At 44.0% G+C, this 26,283-nt stretch overlaps 2 protein-coding genes and 1 long non-coding RNA gene across 4 annotated transcripts in view; 1 reads left to right on the plus strand and 2 right to left on the minus strand.

Moving 5' to 3' along the window:
* The window catches only part of LOC310685075, a 129,064-nt gene that overhangs the window by 79,854 nt on the left and 22,927 nt on the right, over window positions 1-26,283 (minus strand). The gene's annotated exons all lie outside the window — the stretch shown is intronic.
* Window positions 1,220-20,076, plus strand: LOC310685053 (heparan sulfate glucosamine 3-O-sulfotransferase 1-like). 2 transcript variants are annotated; one of them, XM_083456644.1, is made up of 4 exons: window positions 1,220-1,907; window positions 4,555-4,631; window positions 9,719-10,872; window positions 18,542-20,076. In XM_083456644.1, the coding sequence occupies exons 3-4, from the start codon at window positions 9,991-9,993 to the stop codon at window positions 18,548-18,550; spliced, it is 891 nt and encodes a 296-aa protein (XP_083312770.1). In that variant the 5' UTR covers window positions 1,220-1,907; window positions 4,555-4,631; window positions 9,719-9,990; the 3' UTR covers window positions 18,551-20,076. The 2 variants fall into 2 exon arrangements, with proteins under 2 accessions (XP_083312770.1, XP_083312769.1); XM_083456643.1 differs by lacking the exon at window positions 18,542-20,076 and having other exon boundaries at window positions 1,790-1,907; window positions 9,719-13,281.
* Window positions 13,416-25,952, minus strand: LOC310685061 (histone H2A.V). The gene is made up of 5 exons (XM_083456664.1): window positions 25,796-25,952; window positions 20,095-20,172; window positions 16,132-16,245; window positions 14,667-14,796; window positions 13,416-13,748 (listed from the first exon to the last, which is right to left on the minus strand). The coding sequence occupies exons 1-5, from the start codon at window positions 25,796-25,798 to the stop codon at window positions 13,687-13,689; spliced, it is 387 nt and encodes a 128-aa protein (XP_083312790.1). The 5' UTR covers window positions 25,799-25,952; the 3' UTR covers window positions 13,416-13,686.

The following is a 26,283-nucleotide window of genomic DNA, read 5'->3' on the forward strand; positions in this document are numbered from 1 at the left end:
ATCCTATATGCACCCACACAACCACAGCGATTGGCAGAACCGGCACGCCTACAGGTGCCACATAATACCCGTTCTGCATTTGTAAGAACTTGACCGTTTAATTCTGTTGTGACGCAGGATGCAGGACACCCGCTGGGACACGGGTGGCACTGTGGTCCAAACCACTGAGCCTCTTGGGCTTGCCAATTGGAAGGTCAGCGGTTCAAATCGCCGTGATGAGGTGAGCTCCCTAACCTTGTCAGTAGATTTTCTTCCTATTAGACACAAGGATTTCACATTTTGAGCAAAGTGAGAAGGAACAAGGAGAATGCAGGAGAAGCAGCATGCAAGGCTGCAATCTTACACACCTGCTTACTTGGGAGTAAATCCAGTGGTTCCACCCCTAAAAAAAGGTTGACAACTCTGGGAAATGGGGGGGCGGGCGGGCGCCAGAGGGATCTTTGCACCATGGTGCTGGATATGCTTAAGACGGCCCTGCTGGGAGTTGCAGCTCTGTCGAGGTTCACTACACTTCCCCAGGAAAGTCATGCACCATAACAATATGTAAATATAAAGTGTGTATACAGACAGTTCTCTCTAAGCTTTAATGCTGCTGGACTTCACCCGTGGAGATCCGGTGGGTGCAGAACCAGGGTGCTGTTGGCTCAGACACTTTCTTTGCCAGACCCACCTACCTACCTACCTAGGTTATTGTGGGGATGGCAGTGACAAAGTATACCACCAGGGATGGGGAAGATTTGAAGTGAAGTGGCAGGCTGGAAGTGTGTTGCTAAACATCACCTTCTCTCTCCCCCCCCCCCCCCAAGCTGCTTCCACTAACCCACATTTCTCCTGCAGAGCTTACTTCTAGTCTTGGGACCCGGCCTGCAATCCCTGGAGGGATGGTGGGATACAAATGGGATACCTATCACAGGCTGCTTCCAGATGAGCTGTTTACTCAGCATTCACCCTGACTTGTTTGCACAAAGTTTGCAGTGAGTTTAGATGACGCCGGCGATTTAAACTGAGCATTTGTTCTGATGGGTTTGCCTCGAAGCATGTTTCCCTGGCCTACCCCATCATTTGCCTTATTGCAAAAAAGTTTGATTGGGGAGGGGGAATTGCCCCTCCATCGAGGGTGTCACTGAATAGTCTTGTAAGCAGTGGGAGAAGGCAGTGGAGGGTGACTGAGTGTGCTTTGCTTCTGCCCTGCAGTCCCAGAGCAAGTGCCAACTGAAGCCCCTTTTTGTCCTGGCAGGGATGGAGGGAAGGAAGCTCCTTGCAGCTGCTGCTTCCCTGGCCGAACGGTGGGGCCAGGTTGATCCTCTAGTGGTCCATGTATGAGGAGTCAAGACTCTGTAGAGGTGACACAATACAATTTAAAAAATGTTCTGAGATGCAGGTCAGTTTCTGAGGTGCTTCTGTTTAGTTCCTTGTTTTGAAGCTCTTCAGGAGCCAAACTCCCTCAGCATAGCTGTACACTTAAGGGTGGCATGGGGCTTAACCCCCCCCTCCAATTCCCCTGGAGGGGCTTAGCTGGGCCCCACAGGCACCAGACTGTGCCAGGGATTTTGACAGGCTCACGGTTGGCCTATCCAGCTCCCTGACTCCCTCCATCTTTCATCTTTCTGCCGCAAGCAGAACATCCACCTCTCCTCAGCTGCACAGACCATTGCATTGCTTGTTATTCTCTCTAACACGGTCCCCTGAAGACTGCAATGCTCTCTCTTTCTCTCCCTCTCCAAGGAAAGAGGGCAGGACAGGATTTCTGCTCAGAGAGAGCACCATGTGCTTGTGGGCGGGCAAGAGACACAGTACAAAGAGGCTGTCCCTGGGCAGAGGAGCTAGAGGGAGGCAGAGGCAGCCGGAGCGCAGAGGCTGATGGAGACCGCTGCTTCCTCTGGAGCCCTTGGCTTGGAACTGGACAGGTAAGAATTTGATTATGGGGAGATGGAGGCGATAGACCAGCCTGTGCAGGGGAAGACCTGGTGGGCAGTGCTGCCAAATTGACTTCTCTTTAGTTTTAGCTAATGCACATTGATCTCCAGTTTTGCTAATACTGTATAAAAAACATAATTTTGCTGTTTATTTTTTCCCCTCCCAAGGGGTCTCTGTGTGTTTCAATTAGGAGAAAAAAATGAATAAATACTAGTTTTTATATTATTGAAAATGAGAGAGGGCATTACCGTCATTTTTGGTCCCACTGACCTGGAGGCATCTCTCAAAGGGGGCTAATCCTCCTTGAGAGGCTAAATCCAGTTATGTCTGCAAAACCTTTCTTCTTGTATTGTAGTTCAAAATTGTTATGAATTGCAAACTTGGGGTACCCTGTACACTACCCCAGTTTTAATATCCTTGATTAACCGAGTGGGAGAACGCAAAAGTGTGCTCATTATTTCAAGGCATTTTAGTTGGTCCTAATAAAGATCTTGCTTTGGTGTGGGTTTGGAGTTGATTTATTTTGTAATTATCTGGCACTGCTGCCTATGCTCTGTCCCCTCTCCTAAACAAGTCTTAGATGCTGATGTGGGCCATAGCATTTTGGGGTGTAGACTTGGGGTTCTTAGCACAGTGGTCTCAGAGCACCTGCTTGGTCTCTTGGCCGGAAATCCAATTATTATACTTCTGAGGGCAAAACAACATCTGGGAGAGGAACACTTGTTGTCTTCTGTGTTCCTCTGTGTTTGGCATTGCAGAGAGGGCGTGATACTCCTGCAGAAATGCAGCCTAGCACTTCTCATAATCTATGCCAACTTCTTTTCACTTCCAAACATCTTCCTTCTCTTGCATGGCCTCAGGTTCAATGCCCAATGCCCTTTGGGTGGGGCTGGGAGGGACTTCTGCCTGAAATCCTGGTGAGCCAAGGCCAGCCAGAGCAGCCAGCACTCAGCTGGATGAACCAAGGGTCTAACTCAGTATAAGGCAACTTCTTGTGTTCCTCTATTTCGCCTCCACAAATGTGAAATTGCATCCTCCATTCCCTTGCTCCTCCTGGTCTCTTGGCTTATTGTCATCCCCCCCACTTTGCACTGATGTTTTCCCTTATTTACAAAATGTACACACACCTTGCCCCCTCGCAAGAGACCTCAGATCTCTGCCCCCTTATTTATTTATTCCTGCATTGATATCCTATCTTTTGTCCAAGGAGCTCATAGGGACATGGGCAGTATATGGTTCTTCCTCCACTCTTTTTATCAAAACATCCCCGTGGGGTAGGCTAGGGTAAGAGACAGCGATTGGCCCAAGGTCGCCCAGTGAACGTCATGGTTGAGTGGGGATTTGAACCAGGGTTTCCCAGGTCCTAGTCTAACCACTACACCACATTGGGTCTTCTCCTGTGTGCCTAGTTACTTGGGTCACAAACCTTCCAACAGGGCTTCTGGCTCATATTCCACCTGATGTACTAGCTTGCTTGATAGCAATGGTAGTGGTTATGATAATGACAGCCTTCACCAACCTGGTCCTCTCCAGTTGTTTTGGACTACAACTGCCATCAACTCATGCCAGGATTGAATTCATTTAAAAACTCAAATCTCCAGGGCCTGGTGAGCTGCATCCTAGGGTACTAATCCTGCCCACAGCCAATTCTGGGTGGGCTCAAACCACCAACCTTTTGGTTAACAGCCAGACACAATGACCTACTGCTCCACCCTATAATAAATGCAGGGAAATTGTGGTATCAAAGGCTCTTCTCCAATTTTCCCTTTTAAGCAGGGAAAACACGGAGCTGTTGCTGGTTCAGTGTCTCAGATAAAATGCTGTATTGCCTGAGGAAGGAACCTCGGGCCGAACTTGCAATCCACAACTCACTTGGGATCTTCAGGTCAAGGTTTCAGGGCCGGTCCAAGGCAGAAATTGGACTGTTGTCGGTAAAGTGCCCCAAGACCCTTTGTCGATTTAGCTGAACCTGTCTGTCACCAGCAGCTTGATCTGCTGTAATAAGCTGGTAATGCTTTTATCACCATGGGGATAAATATCACCACCTGCAAACTTGTACAGATAAAGCTGCTGTTAAAGGCAATGGAGCAAAGAGAAAGGGGGGGGAATGGCACCCCCTAAATGACTGGTGCTGCCTGACATGCGCCACAATCACAGGAAGCTTTAATTTAACTTTCAAGTTCTCTTTTTGACAACATCTAAAACTAATGCCTCCTTTCTGGCACAGTTAGTATTTTGGCAGTGCTTTGAATTTTTGCCCAGCATTATGTCTGTGTTTCTGCAACTTAAACTTTACTGAATTTTTGTAAGAGATAATATAGAAAAACATTAAGCGGCACTCCCCACCCTTACTACAAAAACAAAAAATAATTGTAACACAATTCCCCTCCCTGGTTGCTCATGCCTATATGCATTCTGGAAACTAAATGAAAGCCATCTATCAGGTACTGATGATAAAGCTGTAGCAAGAGCTCATTTGGGAATGGACTGGCAGCCAAATTAGCCAACTCCTAATAACAAATCCACATGCTAATTAGATTCTCAAAAAGTGCATTTCTTAAAAAATCTGAATTGCAGAATTGCATGGCTTGACTGAACCTTTTTGTTTTAACCTTTTCCTCCTGTCTCTATTTTTAGGAACTGATGCCTCTGCTGTATTCTGATGCTGCACATAGAATCCGCAACCTTGGGCTCACCCATCACTGCCAGCAGAGGTACAGTCGGTATAAACATTTAACACCGTATCTTCCCCATTGAATCACAGAATTGTAGAGTTGGATGGGACCACGAGGGTCATCCAGTCCAACCCCCTACAATGCAAGAATCTTTTTGCCCAATGTGGGGCTTGAACCCATGGCCCTGAGATTAAGAGTCTCACGATCCACTGACAGAGCTATCCCACTTCCCCCTCAAACACTGCAAATTCCGGTTGCTCCTTCCTCTTCAGTTTTCTGATGTCCTGGAGCTTATATATCACCAGAAGTGGGCTGAAGGGCACAGAGGATCGCTGGTCCTTGCAAGTGGAGCTGCTTTTTGTGTTGGTCAGGGGTCTAGGCAAGAGCTGCTGCTCTCTCTGGGTGCATTGGGATCTCTTGCAAAGAACCATCCTCTATATCCTTTGTGCTGCTCATAGGCGAGCCTGCCAAAGTTGGCTACTCGTTCCGAGTCCCAGCCAGCATGACGGATGTTGAGGTCCAGCCACATGTGGAGCAACATTGCAGGTTTCTTACTCTAGGGTGTCCAGGTGCAAAACCATTAATGTTTGCTGAGAAGAGTTGGCTTCCAGGGAGTCCTCAGGGCCAGGCATCGTTGGGCAACTCTCAGGGCCCAGCAGGGCTCCTGAGACCCGTTATGGGGGGGAAAGAACAGCCTGCCATTGGAGCAATGTCCTGCCGTGGGCTGACATTGTATGGTGGGAAATTAAAATTCAGCCTGCCTCTCCTCTTGCTCAGAGCACTGCTGCCAGATATGCCCAAAGATGTCTTACAGACAGAGTTGGGGGATGGGATCCGAAGCTCCTTTGCCCAGGATCCCATCAAACTGGGAGATGAGTCCAGAGATGCTGGCAGGTTCAAGGGGGGGAAACAGCTGGAACATGGGAATCTGCCTTATGCCCAAGCCGGGCCATGTGGCTCAGTATTGTCTACTCTGACTGGCAGGGACTCTCCAGGGTTTCAGGCAAGGGTCTTTCCCGCCCTACCTGAGATGCTGGGGATTGAACCTGGGATTTCAGCGTGCAGAGCAGATGCTCTGCCACTGAGCTGAGGCTTGCAGAAATGCTGCATGCTCACCTGTCCTCCTTTACACCTGGCTTGCCTCTTCCTGGTGGCCTGTTATGTCACACTGGCCTTCTGGTGTTTAGGAAGCGCTGCCCTCCCTGTCCATCAGCCATCCTTCAAATCCTTCTTCCTTCTTCTGCAAAGATCTCCCTCAGAAACACTCCCCTCCTTTTCTCTCCTGCCTTCCTCTCGGTGTCCCCTTACACCTTTTTGCAGCTCTGGTTGCCCTGGCAACCCCTGGTACGCCAGCTGCCCGCCCCAGGGACCCCAAACATGTCATACTCTATCATTAGCAAGTCTTAGGAAGTGGAAATCATTCCCCACTGGAGGGATCTTTCTCATTACAGAAAAGCAAGGTGCCAGGAAAACAACTTCCAAACAGTGTCCATTGCCATCAGCCACTCTACCTTACTGCCCACCTGCAGGGGCAGGTAGCAGTAGCAGCAGCAGGTCATGACATCCAACAGGACTGGCTTGTGTGCCCCTGTAATGAGAGCGCATAGTTGGCAGCCACAAGGACCCACATGAATATTCAGGCAAAAGCTGTAGCTTGGTGGTAGAGCATGTGCTTTAGGTCCTCAGCATCTCCAGGGAGGGCTTGGAAAGACTCCATGTCTGAAGCCCAAGGGAGCCACTTCCAGCTGGTGTAGCGAAGACAGCACTGAGCTAGCTGTGTCAATGGTCTAACAGCATAAGGCAACTTCATATGTTCCTATAGGGCAGAGAGTAGGAAACTGCTGCCCTCTAGGTGGGGCTGGATTCCAACTGCTGTCAGTCATGGCCAATGGTTAGGGAAGATGGGGGAGTTGTAGACCAACAATATTAGAGGGCCACATTTTCGCTATCCCTGCTGCGTGGAGAAAGCCATCTCTCAATGGCTGAGCACATTGTCACACGCAGAATGTCCCAAGCCCATTGCCAGCCTCATCTTGACAACCTGGCAATTTCTTCCAGCCAACGCAAGTAACACTGTAGAATGGGTGTGGGGAACCTGTCGCCCTCCAAATGTTGAGGAACTTCGACTCCCAACAGCCCCACCAAGTGTGGCCAACAGCCCGGGATGATGGGAACTGGAGTTCCACAACACATTGGAGGGCCAAAGGTTCCTCGTGCCTGCTGCAGGTTTCCAGCAAGTTGACCTGTTGGTCTCTCCAACACAGTAAAATTGCCTGACTGGTGGCAGACCTCAAAGACCTCCTCCCTCTATGCTGCTCTTGGAGATCCTGTGATCTGAAGACAGGGTCGAATCTGGGGCATTTTGCATGCCAAGTGTATGGTCTACCACTGAGCTGCAGCCCTGCTTATGAAGCAAAGGCAAGACAGCCACCTCAGGCTGCTTGATTCTTTTAGGGGATGGCAGAGCGAGAGACTGAGAAATTGCCTTTGTGGGGATGAGACGTGGAGAGGCTCTTCTGGGCAAGCCCCGTCAAAATGCAGGGAAATTGCAGAAACCCACAGTCCTCCTTTTAAGCAAGGTGAGGCAACCATGTCAGGCAGGAAAGATGGGGTGTGGGCTGAGTGCAACAGAGTAGGATTCAGATCTGGCCTCCTGCAAAAGACCTGTTGACATGCATTGAACTGTATGAGCACAGTGTATGAGCACAGCCATTTGCACCCGTTGATTAGGAGCAGGCAGTAATCCTGCCTTCACTTGCAAGAGCCCCAGGAAGCAGCCACTTGGCAGCCGCAGTGCGAAATTGCCAGAGCTCAGTTAAATGTGTGCAGGGAACTGGAGTTGCCCCTGGAGTCTTCCAGGAGTTCATCAAACTGTTTAGAGCAGCAGTATGGCACCAAGTGACGCCACGTCAGGCCCTGGAGAGGAATTTAGACAGATGCACACACCAAGAATCCTGAGCTCCAGCCTCCTGAGTCTCATTTAGGAGGAAGGAGAGCTGAAACATTCTTATGAGGTGGGGAGAAGGCAGGTCCATTATCTCCACGATCAGCTCAGTACACACCGGCCTAGGATGTGTGTGTGTTTGTAGTCATGGTGTAATAGAAGACTTTCCCTTCCTCCATGTTCCCAGCACTCTTGCAAGGTAGACAAGGCTGAATATGACTGACAGTCACCCAAAGAGCTTCAGACCGAGCAAAGGTTCAAAACTAGGGAGATAAATAGGATTGGTGGAGATCAGCAATTGTCTAAAAGGTGGAAAGTTCATGTGGTAATGAGCACACACACCCTCCCACCCCAGCTGCTTAAGGAAAAGTCATAGGCACCTATAGACTTCCTCATTCTAGGGTGATTTTTTATTTTTTTTATATTTTTGCAGGGCAGGGGAGATTTTAAGCAGAAAACCCACCAGGGGAACCCCCCACCCCGAACCATGTCTCACTTCTGACTTAAAGTTTTTTAGCTCAGACTTCCAAGCAGCATGACCCTGAATGGTGCTAAAACTTTGGCTTGGATGGTGACTCTGGTTTCTAGGCCTGGCCATAGCAAAGATCTGGGAGAAACGTGCCCAATGCCTAGTCCAAGTTCAGGAGCCAGAAAGGCCCCGTGCGAGATTTCCAAGGGTTTAGGCTACCTCCCTTCCTCACAGCATATCAGAAGTAAACATGTTCAAGCTGTTTTACATTACTATGCAGCACATGCAAAATAAGAGAAATTGTGCAAAATTGTTTAATTTGTAGACTGCAGAATTTTAGCACTGAGGTGCAGGTCATCTAACCATGATATGGGGCTTTGGGCACAGAAACCCAGGGCTGTGATAAGGGACAAGTGCTTGTGCAGAAAAGAGACACTCCACCCCAAGAGAAACACAGCCTTTTACAGAGCCTGCACACACTCAGATAAACACAAACAAGACCTGCTTTTCTTTTCATTCAAAATAATATTGAAATTCTCAGGCATCCCGCTCTCTGGTATATACAGTACTTAATTATGTGTTCCATAGCAGCAGTTTACTCTCCTCCAGTTAGCCAGCACTGCCGTGTGTGTTCTGCATCCAGACCCCAAAATGTGCACGTCTCTGTGCTCTGTATACTCATCTGACTGAGGGGTGCCGAAGACAGAGAAAACTGTGGGCAATTCCAGCATAACAAGGCTGTGCCATAAATGCACCACAGCTGCAATTCAAACATATGACAGGGTATGAAAAGTGCAAGACTTGGGTGATTTGGTGTGACTTACTGTACTGGTTGTATAAAGATACAAATAAGCATGCAAATACAGCTGTCCCAGTAGATGCATGCATTGGTTTTGCAACACCCTCCATTATGCTAAGAAATGTGGGCCAAATTCTGCACACGGTGCCAATTTTCACGTGCATGATTCTCTGGATTGTGACTTTTGTGCATATCTGACAGCTGCAGTGTGCCAATGATTTGGGGGGGCCAGCTGTAAATCTCAAAATCTGGGCTCTATCTCAATGGAAGAAAAAATAAATAAAAACCTTGGCACAGGATATTCTCCCCAACTTTCTGGTAGTTCATGCTTGCTACCAGCATGGCAATTTATTTTACTGAACACATAATTTGTAGACATAAGATATAGAATGGCCACTAGCTTAGATGGCTTTTAGGGGATTAGGCAAATTCCTAACCGAGAAGCCACTATCAACAGCTATGAGCCACAACTGCTAATTAGGACTCCCATCTTCAGAGGCAGCCAAACCCTGAATGCTGGATAGAAACAGAAGAAGACCGTATTGCCTTCAAGCCCCAGTAGTGGGGCACTGGAAGCAACACTGGAACCTTAATCTGGTGGAGCACGCTTATTTGTAGGTTAAATGCATTTAAATAAACCACAGCTGGCTACTCCCTCCTTACTAACATTTGTAACCTTCCATATTGTGTCCCACCTGCCAAACTGTGTCCCTCCTCTTCCATTAGAAAAAGATGGTACCTACCAGGGACTAGATACAAACCCATTTTAGGAAGAAGTGGCTAAGGGGTACCTGGATTTTATTCATTCACGTGTGTTTGTGTGCTTAAATTATGAGTTTCCAAACCAGGCCTGTTATGTTTTGCTTTGCTCAGCACCTTTTGAGCCACCCACAATGATGTTCTCATTTTCTCAGGTGGCAGCAACTTCCCTGAGCTAGGCTGTTCATAAGGAAATCACCTTTTGTTGAAGTGATTTTGGAGATCCACATTGCAGGAAGCTCCTGGCAGCGGAATCCAGAACTAGAACAAAAGCAGAGGCCATTGTGAAGACAGAAGATGCCTAGGTAAGAGCACAACTGCCTGCATGCAGTGAAATCCCAGTTAATAAGCCTGGAGATGGAATAGCTCAGATAGGAAAAACAACACACAATTTTCCTCAGCACACGTTCACTCAGCGGACTTAGAGATGGCTAGAGCCTGCTTACTGCTCCTGCTTCTGAAGATGTGTGGAATCAACACGGAGGAGGAAACAAAGATCCCCTGGGGTTGGAAAGCCCCATGGAAAAGAAACAACACTCAGATCTCAAGTGAAGACTGGAAGCAACGACTGCCCCAAAGCATAATTATTGGAGTGCGGAAAGGAGGTACGCGGGCCCTGCTGGAGATGCTGAGTCTGCATCCCCAGGTGGCAGCTGCCCATTCCAAGGTGCATTTCTTCAATGTGGAGGAGAATTACCGCAAAGGACTTGGTTGGTACAGTCAGCAGATGCCTATTTCACACCCCACTCAAATCACCGTGGAAAAGACACCAGGCTATTTTTCGTCTCTCAAAGCCCCGGAAAGGATCCATGCTATGGACAACTCAGTGAAGCTCCTGCTGATTGTACGGGACCCTGTGGAAAGGTTGGTGTCTGATTACACACAAATCCTTCACAACCGTAAGGCACGACACAAGCCCTACCAAGCTCTGGAGCAGATTCTCTTGAGGCAGGGCCAGGAACTCAACACCCGGTACAAAGCCATGCAGCGCAGTCTGTACGCCTTACACCTGGCTCGGTGGCTGGAGTTCTTTCCCCGGTCACAGATTCACGTGGTGGATGGAGGCACCCTGATCCGGGAGCCACTCTCAGAGATGCGCCACGTAGAGCACTTCTTGGGACTGGAGCCTTACCTTGGCCCAGACAACTTTTACTTCAACCAGACCAAGGGCTTCTACTGCCTACAAGCAAAGGGGTATCAGCACTGCCTAGACCAATCCAAAGGACGACCTCATCCCACTGTTGATGAAGTACTGCTTGAGCAACTCTGCACCTACTTCAGTGAGCACAACGAGAACTTCTTTGCCATGGTGGGTCGAACGTTCAACTGGTGCTAAGTTCTGCTTTGGGGCTTACAGGGGTGCTCTGTTGGGACAGAGAAAAATCAGAGAATGGCCTCCAGATGTTTAGAAAAACTTTTTTGTGGTAGAGGTCTGTACTCTCTTCTTTTGACTGGGCTGGGAAAAGAGCTCTATCAATATGGGCTTTGCTCAGTGGTACACACATTTAGAGGAAAACAGCACAACAGAAGTAGCTTTCACACTGGAGACTGGAAAGAGCTTTGAAAAAAAAATTCACAGCAAGTGGAGCTATATCCTCTGCAGCTGTGTGCCCAGGAAATGCTATATTCTAGGCCAGCCTTCCCCAAGCTGGTGCCCTCCAGATGCTTTGAACTACAACTCCTATTATCCCTCACCGCTAGCCCTGCTGGCTGAGGCTAGTGGGAATTGCAGTCCAAAATATAATCCACATCTTGTTTGGCGTCTATTCCCAGCAATTGTGTGAAAAAAGGGTGAAAAGCCATCTGTTCTCAGCATTTACTGCCTCTCCAATATTCCCACACAACACAACCAGCTGCAGGAACTTTTGTTCCATCCACTTAATGCCCAACACCTGAAAGCCAAGTAATTCCTTTTCTGTTCAACATAGGGCAGCAGTTCCAAAGACAAGAGTTCCTGAAGTACAGTACTGTACTCCGTAAGATCTGACTTGTGTAACTGAATACAGGACAGATAAGTCTGATATACCCATTTGGATATCTTGAATCTATTATAAATATATCAATCCTTATAGTCAGCCCATCAATTAGAATAAAGGGCAATTTTCATTTCAATCCACTCTCCTCTCATTGATTCACATACATAAGTCTTCCTTCCTCCTCTATCTGCTTAGAAAAAGTCCTTTCTAATAGAAATGCATTCACTGACAAGATATAATCTGTCAAGATAGAATGAGCATGCTCAATGAGGGAATATAGAGGAGTGTCAAATATACAGTGATGACTAGGGTAGGCCAAGAGTACCAAGGATGTCACTTGCATGTAACTAACTGGCCCAGTTACAACCTTCAGTACCAAGTGTGCTGCACCACTTTATTTTCTTTCCTCTACCATTGTGCTTACTCTATTATGGCACAGCTTCTAGCAAAGGGGCAACTGAAATAAAACCAGGTCCAATTCACTGGCTTCTTTTGTTGGCACATGCATGCTAAAATAAACTAGGCTTTGTTTGTGCAGCATCCATCCGCATTACTAATGACCAAAACTCCCAATCTAATATTCATAGGAACAACTGCAGAAGAATGTAAGAACCTGCTGCATCAGGCCAATAGCCCCTCTAGTCCAGCATCCTGTTCTAAGTGGCCAACCAGACGTCTTTAGGGTATCTTCAAGCAGGACACAAGCACAAGAACACTCCCTGCCTCCTGTAGTTTCCAGCAACCGGGATTTAGAAGCTTTACTATCTCAGGCTATGGAGACAGAGCACAGCCATGGTGCCTAGTAACCATTGATAGCCTTGCCCTATGTATCACCCACCTAAACCATTATTTGCCTTATCCAGCAATTTGACAATTGTTTAAAAAAAGAACAGGATACAATGGACAGAAATTCATGAAAGCCATGCACATCACTAACAGGAATAGATAAACAATCAGAGTCCTATATAACTGAGAATAATTGAGCCTCATGCATTTCCTACAATGCCCTAGCTTAAAGGTTACAACATATATATATGTCAGAGTGAGTGTGAATGTTTGTCCCAATCTGAAACAATAATCCCAGGATACAGATTGAGAACTGATTCAGGCATGTCAAGAACCTGGAAGGCACTCAAGCAAATACACGAGAATAGGATTGAAGACCTTCCAGTTATTATTATTTGTCACCATATAGCCTGAAATTGCACTGTATGAAGCAGTCCTAACAAGAGCTAAAAACATTACAGTAGTTTATTAGTTCTCCAACCTTACTCTTATGCACAGCCAGCCCAAGAACTACTATACAAAGGCTCAAATCACACACTGACAAGGTTGCTAATAAAAGCATGGCAGCGCTGCTGGTTTAGCACCGTGTTACAGAAAATTTTGTACATTATAGCACAACAAGGCATTGACACTGAAGCAAGTGATTGTGCTAGCTCAAGGACACAGCATAATTCAGCGCAAGGCAACTAACCCATGGGCAGTTCACCAGCTGAGGGCAGAAAAGATGCATTTTGGCTTCTTCCTACTATACACATCACCACACCTTTCCCATTATCACACCGTTCACATGTTCAGACAGTACTTCTATCCTGGGGCCGGGGGGAGAGCTTTAGCAGCCTCAGTTGCATTAAACTCTGTATATTCTACTAAGTTTAAATTAAATGCCGGACTTAGATAATTGTGGTAGCTGTATTAGATCAACAACAATCAATCAGCTAGAGAACACAGAAGTTAACTATGAACACGGCCACCATTAAAGTCTATAATTTGGAAAGATTTTATTTTATTTTAAAACCTCTAATAGGATATTAGGGCACTGATCTTTTTGCTGCAATGACCCTTTTACCCCAGAATGATACACAAGAACAAGTTTTGTAAAAAATGGTTTTATCAGTTCCATTTTTGTATAAAACACATGGGAGAAACCTAGCCAATCAACACACAAATTGCTGCCACGTAACAAGGTACTTTTGTGTCAAACTTTGAATCTAAAGAACATACAAATGTTTTAAGTCTACAGTCAATTGTCTATGCTCTTCCATTTAACTATTTTTTTAAAAAAATTCCACATATCCCCATATTTCTTCTGTCCCAGTTACAGTACAATGACAGGGAGGAAGAGGGCTGTTTAAAACTCCTCTCTATGCAGTTTTCTGCTGCCCCTTCTTTCCAATCAGAGACTTGTGGATGTGAGGAATTACACCTGTAAAGAGAATAATGGATTAGAACTGAAGAATACACAATAGTTCAGCACTCATATCAATACATTCTCAAATAACATATTTTGCTAACTCTGTTAGAACTATGCTTACCAAACCCTTCAATAAAAATCCACTTGAACACACTAAGAGGAGAACTGGGATGCAGCTATGTAGCTGTATTAGATCAAATGTTGACTCAAGGCTTAATTTTCTTGTTACAAAAACAACTAAATGGTGCCATACAGAGTTACTATACTCGGGGGTGGGGGGTAGGAGGGAATAATTTGGATTGTGTTCTTCAGGTTAGGTTCCCTCATGTTACCAAAATGGATGTGAAGATTTACTGGGACATACTGAGAAGCAGAACTGTATTCCCTGGCCTGGTTTGGAGCCTCAATTAAAGAGTTATAAATGATTGGGGAGGAGTACTTAGAATGCTCACCAAAAAAAAAACAAAAAAAAAAAAAACAAAAAAAAAAAACAAAAACAAAAAAACCAGATGGTGCAAAATGCAGTTTACAGGAGACCTACTCTATACCAGATTCACCTAGTACAGTAGCCAGGATGAAATACAAGAACCCATCACTATCAAAGCTACTACTAAGTCAGTGAACTAAAAACTATACTGATAAGTACCCATTTGGTTCATACAGTGGTAAGAACTTGCCATGGCAGTACATGCAACTACAATATAAATCAACTGTGTAACATTCTGCCAAGCAAAATAAGCAGTTTTCCAAACACCCTGGCATAATCAGAAATCCAGGTAAGAAGCATATCACGATTCTACTTATCACTTGGCAAACTGCTTATCTATAATATCCTGCAGAGTACTTAAAGGGATACATTTAAGTTCAGCCACCCTGTCTCCAAATATACTTTTCATATCCAAGCTTTCCAGAAGCTCTAATACTACATACCTCCACCAGCAATGGTAGCTTTAATAAGGGAATCCAATTCCTCATCACCACGAATAGCAAGCTGCAAATGACGAGGAGTGATACGTTTTACCTTGAGATCCTTGGAGGCATTACCTGCCAATTCCAAAACCTGTTGGAAGAAACAGAGCTTTGTATGCCAGCCTCCTAGGAAAATACTGAACAGTGAAATACTGAAAATACTCAAAACTAAGTTACAAACTGCAACAGACTACTTTTTTTCATACATTTAGTAGATTCAAGGCAAAAGCCCAGGTACCTAAAACTAAATTTTCTTTTTCTTTTCTACTATTCTTTGAAGATGATCCAGCAGGCTCAGCCCTACTCCCTTGCCTCAGATGAGTTTGGTGGGAACTATTTCTCTTCTTGATCAGGGAAGGTCCAGGATGAGGGCAGCAGTACTGCCTGAATAATCTTGAGCCACATTGGGCAAAAGATTCCTTCACTGCAAGGGGTTGGACTAGATGACCCTCACGGTCCCTTCCAACCCTACAATTCTATGCTTATGACTCCACATAATTCAGTACCCGCTTCAAGAGCCTTGGGGGCTATAAAGTAGGACCAGTATTCTAAACAAATAAGTCAAATAAGTTGGGGTGGGGGACATCAGTTCCAGATAGAGATCTGGCCCTTGCAATTCTTCCTGGGCCACACCCCTCATAGGCCTGGTGTCATACCTCAAGTGCTTTTGCCTGACTGGAATATGTCCTTGAATTCTGATAATGCTTCTATTTTGTCTAAATGAAGAAGGGTGTCTCAGCATGTAAAATTTACATTATTTGCACAGCACACTTTTGTCTGGCCCCCACCCACCACTGGCACAGAAGGTTGCTCTTGAGCTGAAAAGGGTTCCCCACCCCTTGCTGCATGTTTTCCCCCATAGGTAGTGAGCTTTTCCCATAAAATGTTTTGCTTTCATATTCAGGATACAAATGTATCAAGTGTTCAGAACTGCAAATAACCTCTGGGTCAGATTCTGCCTTTACCTAAAACACACAAGTTCATTTTATTATCACTCTCACTCACTCTCTCTCTCTCTCTCTCACACACACACACACCTATTCCTCACAGTGTTCTAATGTGTGTCATATTCCCCCCACCCCATCTCAGGAATATGTTAGATGGCAAGTAAACAACTAAATTAAAAGTGTAGGGCAATAAAGCAATTCTTTTTTCTGGATTTAGCAGAAACACATACTGACCCAAACTCAACCACGCAAAAAATTAAGCCAGAGAGAAAACATAATCAATAGAGTATGTTAGCCATTAAAGTTCTTGCAGAATTATTTGATCTGGGCAGCTAAAACACAGGTTTTTAAAGAGAGCAGGAGCAGCTAGGTTATGCTACTCTGGAGGTTCCTGCCAGGCTCCACAGACCAATCTATTATCTGGGTCTTTGATTACATTCAGATCATGTAGTCTAACAAGATCAATTTTCAGAACCTACCTCAGCAGTGAGGTATTCGAGAATTGCAGCACTGTACACAGCAGCAGTAGCACCAACTCGTCCATGGCTTGTGGTGCGAGTCTTCAAGTGTCTATGGATACGACCCACTGGGAACTGAAAGCAGAAGGACCTGTTCAGCATACATGGTCAAAGCCAACACTGCTCTTCCAAAGGTAATTAATTCTGACATCTGGTTCAGTGAACTATTTCCAGAGAGAGAGAGAGAGGGTGCATTTAATACAGGCACCTCATCTAATAGAACTAGAGTCAGGATTTGAGTTGCAGTTTTGTTTTTTAACAGACTGGTCATCAAATGCCAAGTCACACACAGTTCTTGCACTGCATTATCTTAAACTGGAAACGGGAGGGAGTGATGTGGTCTGCGTTGCAGTTCAAGCTAGGTTTCACAGGGCAAACTGCCTGGCACCAGGCTTCTTGAGAATGCTTGCAAACCAGTAATGAGCTCCATGAGGTCATTCATAAATGTAAAAACAAATTTTCAGCACTAGAAAGTATGCTGTGTGTTATTCTTAAGGCAGTGTAACAGCTTCCACAGTGTATATGGTATTATAATTTAATAAAATTCTAAAAATGTTCATTGGGCAAGCATTCAAATAACTGGCAAAGACTAAGGACAACAAAGTCCCTGCAGCTGACCAATCTGACACATTATTATTTTCCTTAATACAAGAAGCTTAACTTCTCCTTAAATAAACACATGACTCAACAAAAAAACAGATTTTTGCCAGGAGTGGGAAGTTGGGGGCAGAAGAAAGAGACATGATAGAAGAGTTGCCTCTTCTGGTCGAAGAGGCAGGAAAAAATGGTAACTTCCTCACAGGGAAGGGTGCTTATTTGCCAAAGCCAGAGGAAGCACATGGAAAACCTCAAACAAGTCAAAAACTTAGGATTATAAAAAGAGTCAAAATGGCAAACAAGCTGGAGAAGAGAAAACATGATTTAAACAAAAAGGCAAAACATGAACAAAAAGATGACAGCCCCCAAGAGCTCACTTAGCATTTAACAAAGCTAGACTCAATTGGTTCCCATGGCCTCCAAATGAGATATTGGTGGGTTAGGTCTTGCTCCTAACAAGATTTATAGGTAAGTGAACAAGATTTCCACATATAAGTCAGGAGCAATAAGACATTTTGAACTGAAATAGCAGCTCTGATGAGAGATTCTCATGGATGGCAGTATCACTAGCTATTATTAAAGGCTGTGTCTGCCAAAACTCAGGTGTCTAATGGTTTCTACTCTACAGATGTCCATGGCAGGAATATTACCTGGAAGGCTACTAAGATAATTATCTTGTATCTGTTACTCTTATACTTAAATGCATTCAATGAACCATTTGCCAAAACTGAGCTTGTCAAAAGATTTCTCTCTGAATAATACAGTATTGCAAAACACCACACCAAAACCCAGGTGTGTTCAATACAAAACTTCAGGATGCTCTAGATATCCAAGATGTACCAGACCTATCCTTATCAGTTTTTGGATCTCAGCAAAAGGGAAGTAAAGAGCTCATTTGACTTAGGAAAGATAGTTTACACTGAATATAGCTAAAGGCTGTAGTCAGAGCACTTTACAGCAAGGATTAGGGGAAAACACAATATCTCTTTAGCTACTCAAAGCATGTTCAATTCTACGACACATCTACCTGGTGTTAAAAATACCAGAAACAGTCTTTTAGGCTAAAGCTTAGACAGCATGCCCCTAACAATCTGAATAGGTCAGAAACTAGAGAACTAGTGTCAAGTTCCAGGCTGAAAGTCAATGGACTGTAAGGGGGCATCATGTAACTCCTGCTAGAAAATGCTTAATGTGCAGATGGTCTGATTTGTGTTTCCTCCTCTTATAAGAGATGGAACTGCCTTACGACCCTGATTTCAGGGAAATGTGCACAAGGAGAGAGCAGAGAGACAGGTGGTTGTGAGAGAGGGAAAAAAAGGCAATCGTGGAAGGTGACAGAAAAAAATGCAGTAATGGGAAGGGAGACTCAGCTCCCCAGGGAAGGAGGAACCAAGTTAATTTTAATTAAAGTAATGTACAAATCATATGCATGTCTACTGAGAAGTAAAGCCCACTTAATTTAAAGGAACTTACCCTCAAATAGCATGCACAGGACTACAACTTTAATATTTCAGGGTTGATTTGGAATGAAAATTAGTTTTATTTAATTGAATTTTTAAAAGACTTATAAAATGACAAAACTTTTGCTAACTCTCAGAAACCCTTTTTGTTTTCCTTTACAACTAAAACTGTATGTTTCTTCAGTGTGGGAGAATCTAGGGAGGTTCCTCAAACTTTATCATACAACCAAGGGGCAACAGATAACAGCTGCCACCTATATTAGGTTCTAAGTATGGTAAAGCTTTCCCAGAAATCCTATCCATTTTTATTTCAGGCAAGTTGATATTAGGAGGGAGCAAGAATCATGCAGAACTGAATTAAAGATGATACAAGGTGGAAGAAAGCAAGGTAAGGTGAGATGAGATGGAGAGGGAAGAAATAGGAGGTGAAATGATACAGAAGGTGAGAAAAGGAAAGTATAAAAAATTCTGAGAAGAAAATGTGGAAGAAGGCATAAGCAGAAAGAGAAATGAAGCAGATTGGTGCATGGTATGTGGTGAGACGCTAGCACTATTAAGTATCAAGAATGAAACTAATAATAATAATAATAATAATAATAATAATAATAATAATAATGCCTTTCATCCAAGGATCACAAGGCAGTTTATAATATTAAAACACAAAATTGTGAAAGTGGGTCCCATGTTCCTGGTTGGGAGTCTAAGGTGGGTCTTGGGTCTGGACTAGTTGAAGATTGCTAGTACAGTATACATCATAGTTATTTCGAATGACAAATTTATTATTTTGGTCACAGACCAGTTCCAGCCCACATACAATATCAAGGAAATCATAAAACATGATAGGGATACATTTGAATTTGCAATTAGGTATAACAGGGACAATACAGTTAAAAATATATATAAATTAAAACTTAGTCACTAACATATAACCTAAAATTATCATTTAAGGCCTTAATCATTATGATAGCATAGCTTGTTCCCTAAGTTTTATGGCAATCACACAGAATTTGGCTACCTTTAACATGATCTCAGGCTCCTTGTTCTCTACCAGGGATTTTAGACACTGAAGTTCATTTGGAGATTTTTGCATAGCAGGGGTAATAAATACTGTGCGTATATCCCCATAAAAATGGCAGCGTAACAAGGCATGAGAGACAGTTTCTACCTCCATCAAGCCACAGGGGCAGACTCGTCCAGCATATGGTTTACCCTTGAATCTGCCCTGCAATAAGGCAGATGGCAGCATGTTGAATCTAGTGAGGGTAAATGACCGTCTGTATTTAGGTATTTGTAATTTTGACAAATAATTTGCTGGGGGAAATCCTCCCCCATTATCTTTTATTACTGGGTGTTTATTCATCTCGCTCATGTGGCTTTGCAGTTCCACATCCCAAATTCGTTGGCGGATTATTGCTCTAGCTTTCTCATAACCTACAACTATCAGGGCCTGTGGGGAAAACCCCAAGCCTCTTAGCTTTTCATGCAGTGTAGCTTTCCATTTGGATTGGTAGAAATCCAGCAGGGTTAAGGGTGCCAACCCAACAGGGAAAAAGATAAGTTTTAACCAATAATGGATCTTCAGAATCCATATCTGAGCGCTAACAGGGATTTGCCGGACCTTCAGGCGGACAGCTATGTTAGACACACAATAAGGGATAGCGATAGAACTTAGTTTGAAATGATTCTAAGGGAGAAGGTTTAAGAAGCTGCAGATCTGAGAGCCATATGTCAGCTGTGTTAATATTTTTGCAGCAAAGACCTGGGAGGCTGCCGGAATATATTGGCCCCCTTTTCCATAGAAAAACCTCATATTAGCTTTGGTAGATCTTTGGGCATTTGCAATAGTTATTACAATAAATGAACTTACCTGAAGTCCAGCTCTTTGTGAGCGAGACACTGCCTTTGCCTTAGCCTTTCCACTGTCCTTGCCAGCCTTGCCTCCAGCCTAAATAAGAAATAAAAACATGAACTAGATCTACTGCTGAACATGTCAGCTGAAAGGAGAAGAGCTTTTAAAATACTATCTTATCACCACTGTTGATAATACATGGTTGTTGAGGTAAAAAATGTAATTATAGGTCTCCTATAAATTCAAAACATGCAGTCTTGATGGAATATTTAGAATGCAATTTTGTTCTTCAGGTCATTCTCTGATAAAACAAGTGCAAGAAGGAAATTTAAAAGAACCAAAAGACTCTAAATTGCTTTTAAATATGCCAATATGTAGAGTATACAAGCTATTGGGCCACAATTCTAAGCATACATTTAAATACCGTACATTTTTAACTAAATCTAATTAGGGCTACAATCCTAGTTTATTTAATTTATTGGGGGGGGTTATACCATCCTTTACCAAATGGTAAGAGGTGATTTACAAATTTATATTTACAAAAATGTCATACATGCCTGATATTAATAAAAATGAACCAGCAGCTATTTTCTATATGCAAGATCATATGAAGACATGTTCATGTGAACGGATGATGCATGGATACAACTTGCAGTGGCCAGCATTATTAAGGTAGTCCCAGAAGTGCTACTGTAATTAGAATGACAGCTATTGGCTGTATCTACATGAAGCCTAGTTCACAGAGAAGCACATTCAAATCGTCTCATGCATAAGAAGGAACATGTAAAGCTGTTAAGTGGTTTGCAAACACAGGTGTGAACAGGCCGATATGGAGTTTTTCATTTTAATACATCTCAGTGGTGTGGGACGGAAAATTTTCTAGAAAGTATTATGTTTTATAAATTCATTAGAATAGTAACAAAATGTAGTTGACAACTACAAATTCTAGTAGGTAAGTCTGGCAGTTTCAAAGTTTTTTTATTTTGTTCACCAAATGCAAGTGGAATAAACATGCTCAATTAGATGTCTCTTTGGGACATCAGAATTTTTTTAATGCAAACTACATTGATTTGTGTATTTTTTCACATTTTCTAGGATGTTTCAAATCCTGAAACTAAATGTTTTAGATTATACACATTTTTCAGGATTACAAATATTGCTCACAAACAAGCTGACTTTAGTTGTGCTATAATACTCAAATCAAAATAAGTTTGTACAAAGAGCTTCTGGGAATCTTGAAAGCTAGAAACTCTCTTTTCACAAGCTATAATAATAATAATAATAATAATAATAATAATAAACCTTTATTGTCCCTACACCACCTGTGTGCACTGAAATTAAACGAGCCCCCCTCCCCCCACACACATACACTCAATCTTGTTTGCGCTCTGTGTGCTTGTCAGAAGTCAATTACACCACTATTTTTTCCCATTCAGCAGCCCAACAATAAAAACTGTTCTTTAACCTGTTGGTGCGGCTGACTATACTTCTGTATCTCCTGCCTGAAGGTAGGAGATTAAAGAAGAGCTGGCCAGGGTATCCCTAAGAATTTTCCTCACTCTCCTGAGGCAGCGGTCTCCCAATAGCTGAACCAATAGCTACATTCCTAAGCACTTGCCCAGGTAAAAGGTCTACTGAACACTTAAAGAAATACAGTAGTACCTCGGGTTAAGAACTTAATTCGTTCCAGAGGTCCGTTCTTAACCTGAAACTGTTCTTAACCTGAAGCACCACTTTAGCTAATGGGGCCTCCTGCTGCCGCCACACGATTTCTGTTCTCATCCTGAAGCAAAGTTCTTAACCTGAGGTAATATTTCTGGGTTAGCGGGTCTGTAACCTGAAGTACCACTGTACATAGGATTACACTATAAAATATCCAGGTTTTTATTACGTTTCTGAGGACCACACAAGTGCCAAGAGGGTGTAGAGTTGCATTCATGAACTTCAGTCACCTAGAAAATATTTGGCAACTTATACATTGAATTAAATAAGGTAAGGAAAGTGAATAATTTAGACTACTTGGTTTTGACCCTATATTTTAAGGAATGTTAATAATCTGGGCATTTTATAATGTAAAACTCTAGTGCCAACAAGAGAACATATGGCCTACACAAGAGTTAACTTAATAATGTTCATGCCAGACCCATTTATCCAGATAGTAATCAAAGGAGAAAAGCTGTGACAGGACCAAGTGAAGCTTTACATGCAATGAATCAGAATCTATGTCAAATACACTGCCAGTGATGTACTTCAAAACCACAAGGTATAACAGTCAACCTGATCCTACAAATATGCTTTAGCTGCCGCACTGTAAATGGGGTTTCCCCCCAATATTAGCTAATGAAGGGTGTCAGTGACCACCAACAGGCTTTACAGGGCTATCACAAGCTCTGTAAGGAAGAAATGGATGAGAACCATATATTTTCTCCACCTTTGGCAGCGCATCTGTGCTGGTACCACAGCAGGAGCAATGATGGATGTGGACTTGGTTTTGGGACCCTAGCACTCAAGTTACATACTGATAAGCCAATTAAGAGACTCCAATCAAGCTAGATAATCTAACTGAACAGACATATATATTTTTAGCAAAGGAAATTATTTTTACCTACTTTATTGAAGAAGGAAAAGTGGTACAGATGCCAAATGATAATACCAGAGATATTTTATTGTATTTATGCACACTTTTTTACTAAAAAAAGTTCTAAAATTTAGGGCGTGCATAAGATTTGATGGCACATTTACATTCACCAGCAAATACTTTTCTGGTTTCAAGGTTTTGAAAATTGATTTGATGGCACATTAAATTCATGTAAATACAGTACCTTTTAACTACATGGCCGTAACTAGACTGTGTTCACTTAAATGCTACTGAAACCTATGAACATGTGATTTAAGACTATTTCATTCAATAATCATTTCAGATTACCTCTGTGTCAGGTCAAACAACCCTACACCAAAACAACCACTTGTTTCAATGGGGCATATTCACAACCTGAGGCAAATAGCTATTCAAAAGCTGTTGACACAGCACTGAGATGCTCCATATTGCATAAACCAGGGGATTAGGAACTTGTTGCCCTCCAGATGTTGTTGGACTCCAATTCCCATCTCCCTGATCATTGGTCATATTGACTGAGACTGATGGGAGCCGACAGACACAGGCTCCTCATTCCTGACGATCGCTTGTGTGCAACCCTCAGATATGGGTAGGTGTTGCATGTAAACACCTGCACATATTGAGAACCTTGCCAACTGTTTGGGCATTTTAACTGCAGTTAATGTCTTGCTGCTCCCTTGTCTCCATACATTATTTTTTTAAAAAATAAGCTGTACATTTTATATCCATATTTCCCAAGACTTCTCAAAAATAAATTTGAATTTTCTGTTGAGTCAAAATGCATCTTGTACGAGCAAAGCTATGTGTTAGGGGATGTGTAAGTTAAGGGATATCTTAACAGGCTTACCTGGAACTAAATTATCACCAGATTAAACCTTATTAAGTTGCTAGTTTTTAAAATCCTGGTGTTGGCTTCACTTCTCAATGTTTTACTATTTTTATAGTGTCTGTATTGAACTGTTTAATTTATTTTTAAGCTGTATTAAACATGTTTAATCAAAAGGCAGAGTACAAAATGTTTTAAATATATCTTACAGCTTGCTGAAAGACTGACTTTACTATTAGTTTATAGCTTTTTAAAGAAAAATGAAAGCCAATTATGTAATAAAAGTCAGGCTCAATGGGTTATAAAACCAAAATTGGTAATTTTGCCAATTATCAGTCCTGTCACATTATATTCAGCAGTTGAATTAACCATTTACCCAGTCACATCAGCTGCAACAAAAAGTGATGAAGTAGAAAGATAAGATCTTAGATCAGACTGTCAGTACTAAGCCTGTTTAGTCCAAACTGCCCCAAGTTTAATGTTCCCTATGAGCTATGCTTAAGATTATATTTATATTATGGGACAAAAACAGTCAACAGTTAGAATCTTACCTGAGATTCCTCTACGGACACAATGCTAACTGCATGCAGACAGTAAATTAACAAACTGCAAGCAATTTCTTTGGAATTTAGAATGCTATATCAAACTTGATTACTGCAGACTTGTAAAGTAAGATTGAAATATATTAAGTTATTTCCAACTGATATAGAAGAACTGAGCAGAATGAATAATAATTGCCAGATCTGCCAGAAAAACTTTTAAGCTCTACATGTATAGCTTTTAAACCAGACAGGCAAACTTCAGTGCCATCTTCTTGGGACATTCTCTACCTTAGGTTTATTATGCAAATAACCGTGATTAAAATGTTTTTCTACTGGGCATTCAACTACAAGAATATATAAATTATCTTGTATCCTTTAACAGTTTACATTAACTTTGAATACAAAGAGAACAGATCAAGTCACTTGCAGCCAAAGCAAGAAGTGATAACTCCTTGCCTATTAACCTGCTCACTGGAAGGTGTCTCACCATTAAGTAAAATACTTTTAAAAATTCCTGCTTGGAAAACTAAAACCTTAAAGTAGCACTGCAATCACATCAGCAGTGAAACTTAAAATTAATCTTTAGCCTGCGGGAAGTGTCAACTGCCTATTTGCAGCCTTTATAAAAATGAAGTCCCACTGAGACCAACTGGACTTAGCGCCAATTAAACTGCCCTAAACATGGTTAAGATGGGTGCTATGTCCCCTGCAATCAGTAGGATTTGCTTTTAAGTAAACACGCATAGGCTCACGCTGCACTGGAAGGCAGCACATCTTCAGACGTCATTCGTCTACAACCCCGTTGACTTGGCGAGGGGGGAGGAGCAGAAAGGCCACTTCCCGAAGCGGCAGGCAGGGGCTCCAGTGCGCCAGGCTGTCACATCGAGGGCCGCTTCTGGCGGGACCCGTCAGACTCAAGCTGAAGCCCGCGTCAGGAAATAAATCCGGAGCGCCTGACGTTTATACAGCATTACGTTGCTAGGGAATCTCTTCCCAGATGCGCCTTAGAGAGGCGAGGAGGTGGTGACGAGCCGGCCTGCTGGCACCGCTTGGCAGCTGCCCCCTATCACCTCCAATTGCCTGGAGAAGCGACGAGGCCCTTCGGCCTGTCAGTGTGACCCACGGCCCTCGGGCGCGTCTGGGTCGCGAGAAGCCGCCCCGCTTGTGAAGATGGCACATGCTCCACAAGATTCCTCCCAGAGCCAGGATTCACACGTGACACAAGGCAGACCCCGGGCTGCCACCAAGCGCGCACATCCCCGACTCTGGAAGTTGCTGCGCGCGGCTCTCGGATCCCGCCGCCACCAAGAGTATCCGCCTGAGACTCGCATCACGCGCGTTCACACATTCCTTTAAAACAAACAAACACCACCCCCAGAAAACGAGGTGCACTCCGAAGCGGGAAGAGGCCCCGACGGAGGCGGGGCTTCCAAGGCGCCTCGTAAAATAAAGGCAGGCGGCAGCGTCACCCCTCGCTTCCCCACCAGCCCTTGCCAACGGGGGTTCCAGCTCACGCGTCCCTGCCCCATGACACGCGGAGGTTTGCTGAGCCTCAGGAGGAGCCGGGAGCGCAACTTGCTCGGCTCCTTCCCCGCCCCCGACACCCTTCCCTCGGCGCCGGCGCTGGAAATAAGTCGGGACCCCGCGAGGTCTTCCTGCCTGGGGGTCCGGAGCTATTTCTCCGCGAGGTTCGCTTCCCCCTGCCCCGCGTCCTTAGTCTTTCTCCCCGCTCACCATGGTTCCGTCGCTGCCCTGTGAGGACCGGTCCCGATTCCGAGCTAGAGCCGCCTCAGAAAGTCGACAGACAATAACCCGCCTGAGCGCGAGGAGGGAGCCTGGCCTGCCGCGGCCACCGCGAACCAATCAGGGCAAGCCATGCTAGTTTGAACCTCCCGCCTTGACCAATCCAATTACTGCTTCTTACTTCCTCGCGTAAGCTCCGCCCCGCGGTCCGTTTAACGGCTGTTTTTTTTTTTTTACAATCATCAACCCCAACCCCCCTCTTCCTTTGCACACGGCACGTAGAGAGCGAAGGGGGCGGGACAAGGCGTCGCTTCGCGTAGGAGAGAAGAGTGTGGAGTGACTACCCTTTTGACCAGTAAACGACAAAAGCGGTCGTACAGGAGGCGGTATCAACTGAGTAACAGCACTTTGAACCAATCGGGAAGAAGGAGAGTTTCCCGCCCATATTCTCTCCCCCTCCCCTGCTTGTTTGTTTGCGC

Source organism: Podarcis tiliguerta (genome assembly GCF_965153285.1).
Source record: "Podarcis tiliguerta genome assembly, chromosome: 8".
Lineage (NCBI taxonomy): Eukaryota > Metazoa > Chordata > Lepidosauria > Squamata > Lacertidae > Podarcis > Podarcis tiliguerta.

Bases quoted from the DNA above. Each gene is read 5' to 3' on its own strand.
- LOC310685053 (XM_083456643.1), top strand. From the start codon at position 9,991: ATGGCTAGAGCCTGCTTACTGCTCCTGCTTCTGAAGATGTGTGGAATC.
- LOC310685061 (XM_083456664.1), bottom strand. The intron at 14,797-16,131 runs GTAGGTTCTGAA...TTCTTCCAACAG, and splicing joins TCGAATACCTCACTGCTGAG to GTTTTGGAATTGGCAGGTAA. The intron at 13,749-14,666 runs GTATGTAGTATT...TTCTCTTTACAG, and splicing joins AGCTACCATTGCTGGTGGAG to GTGTAATTCCTCACATCCAC.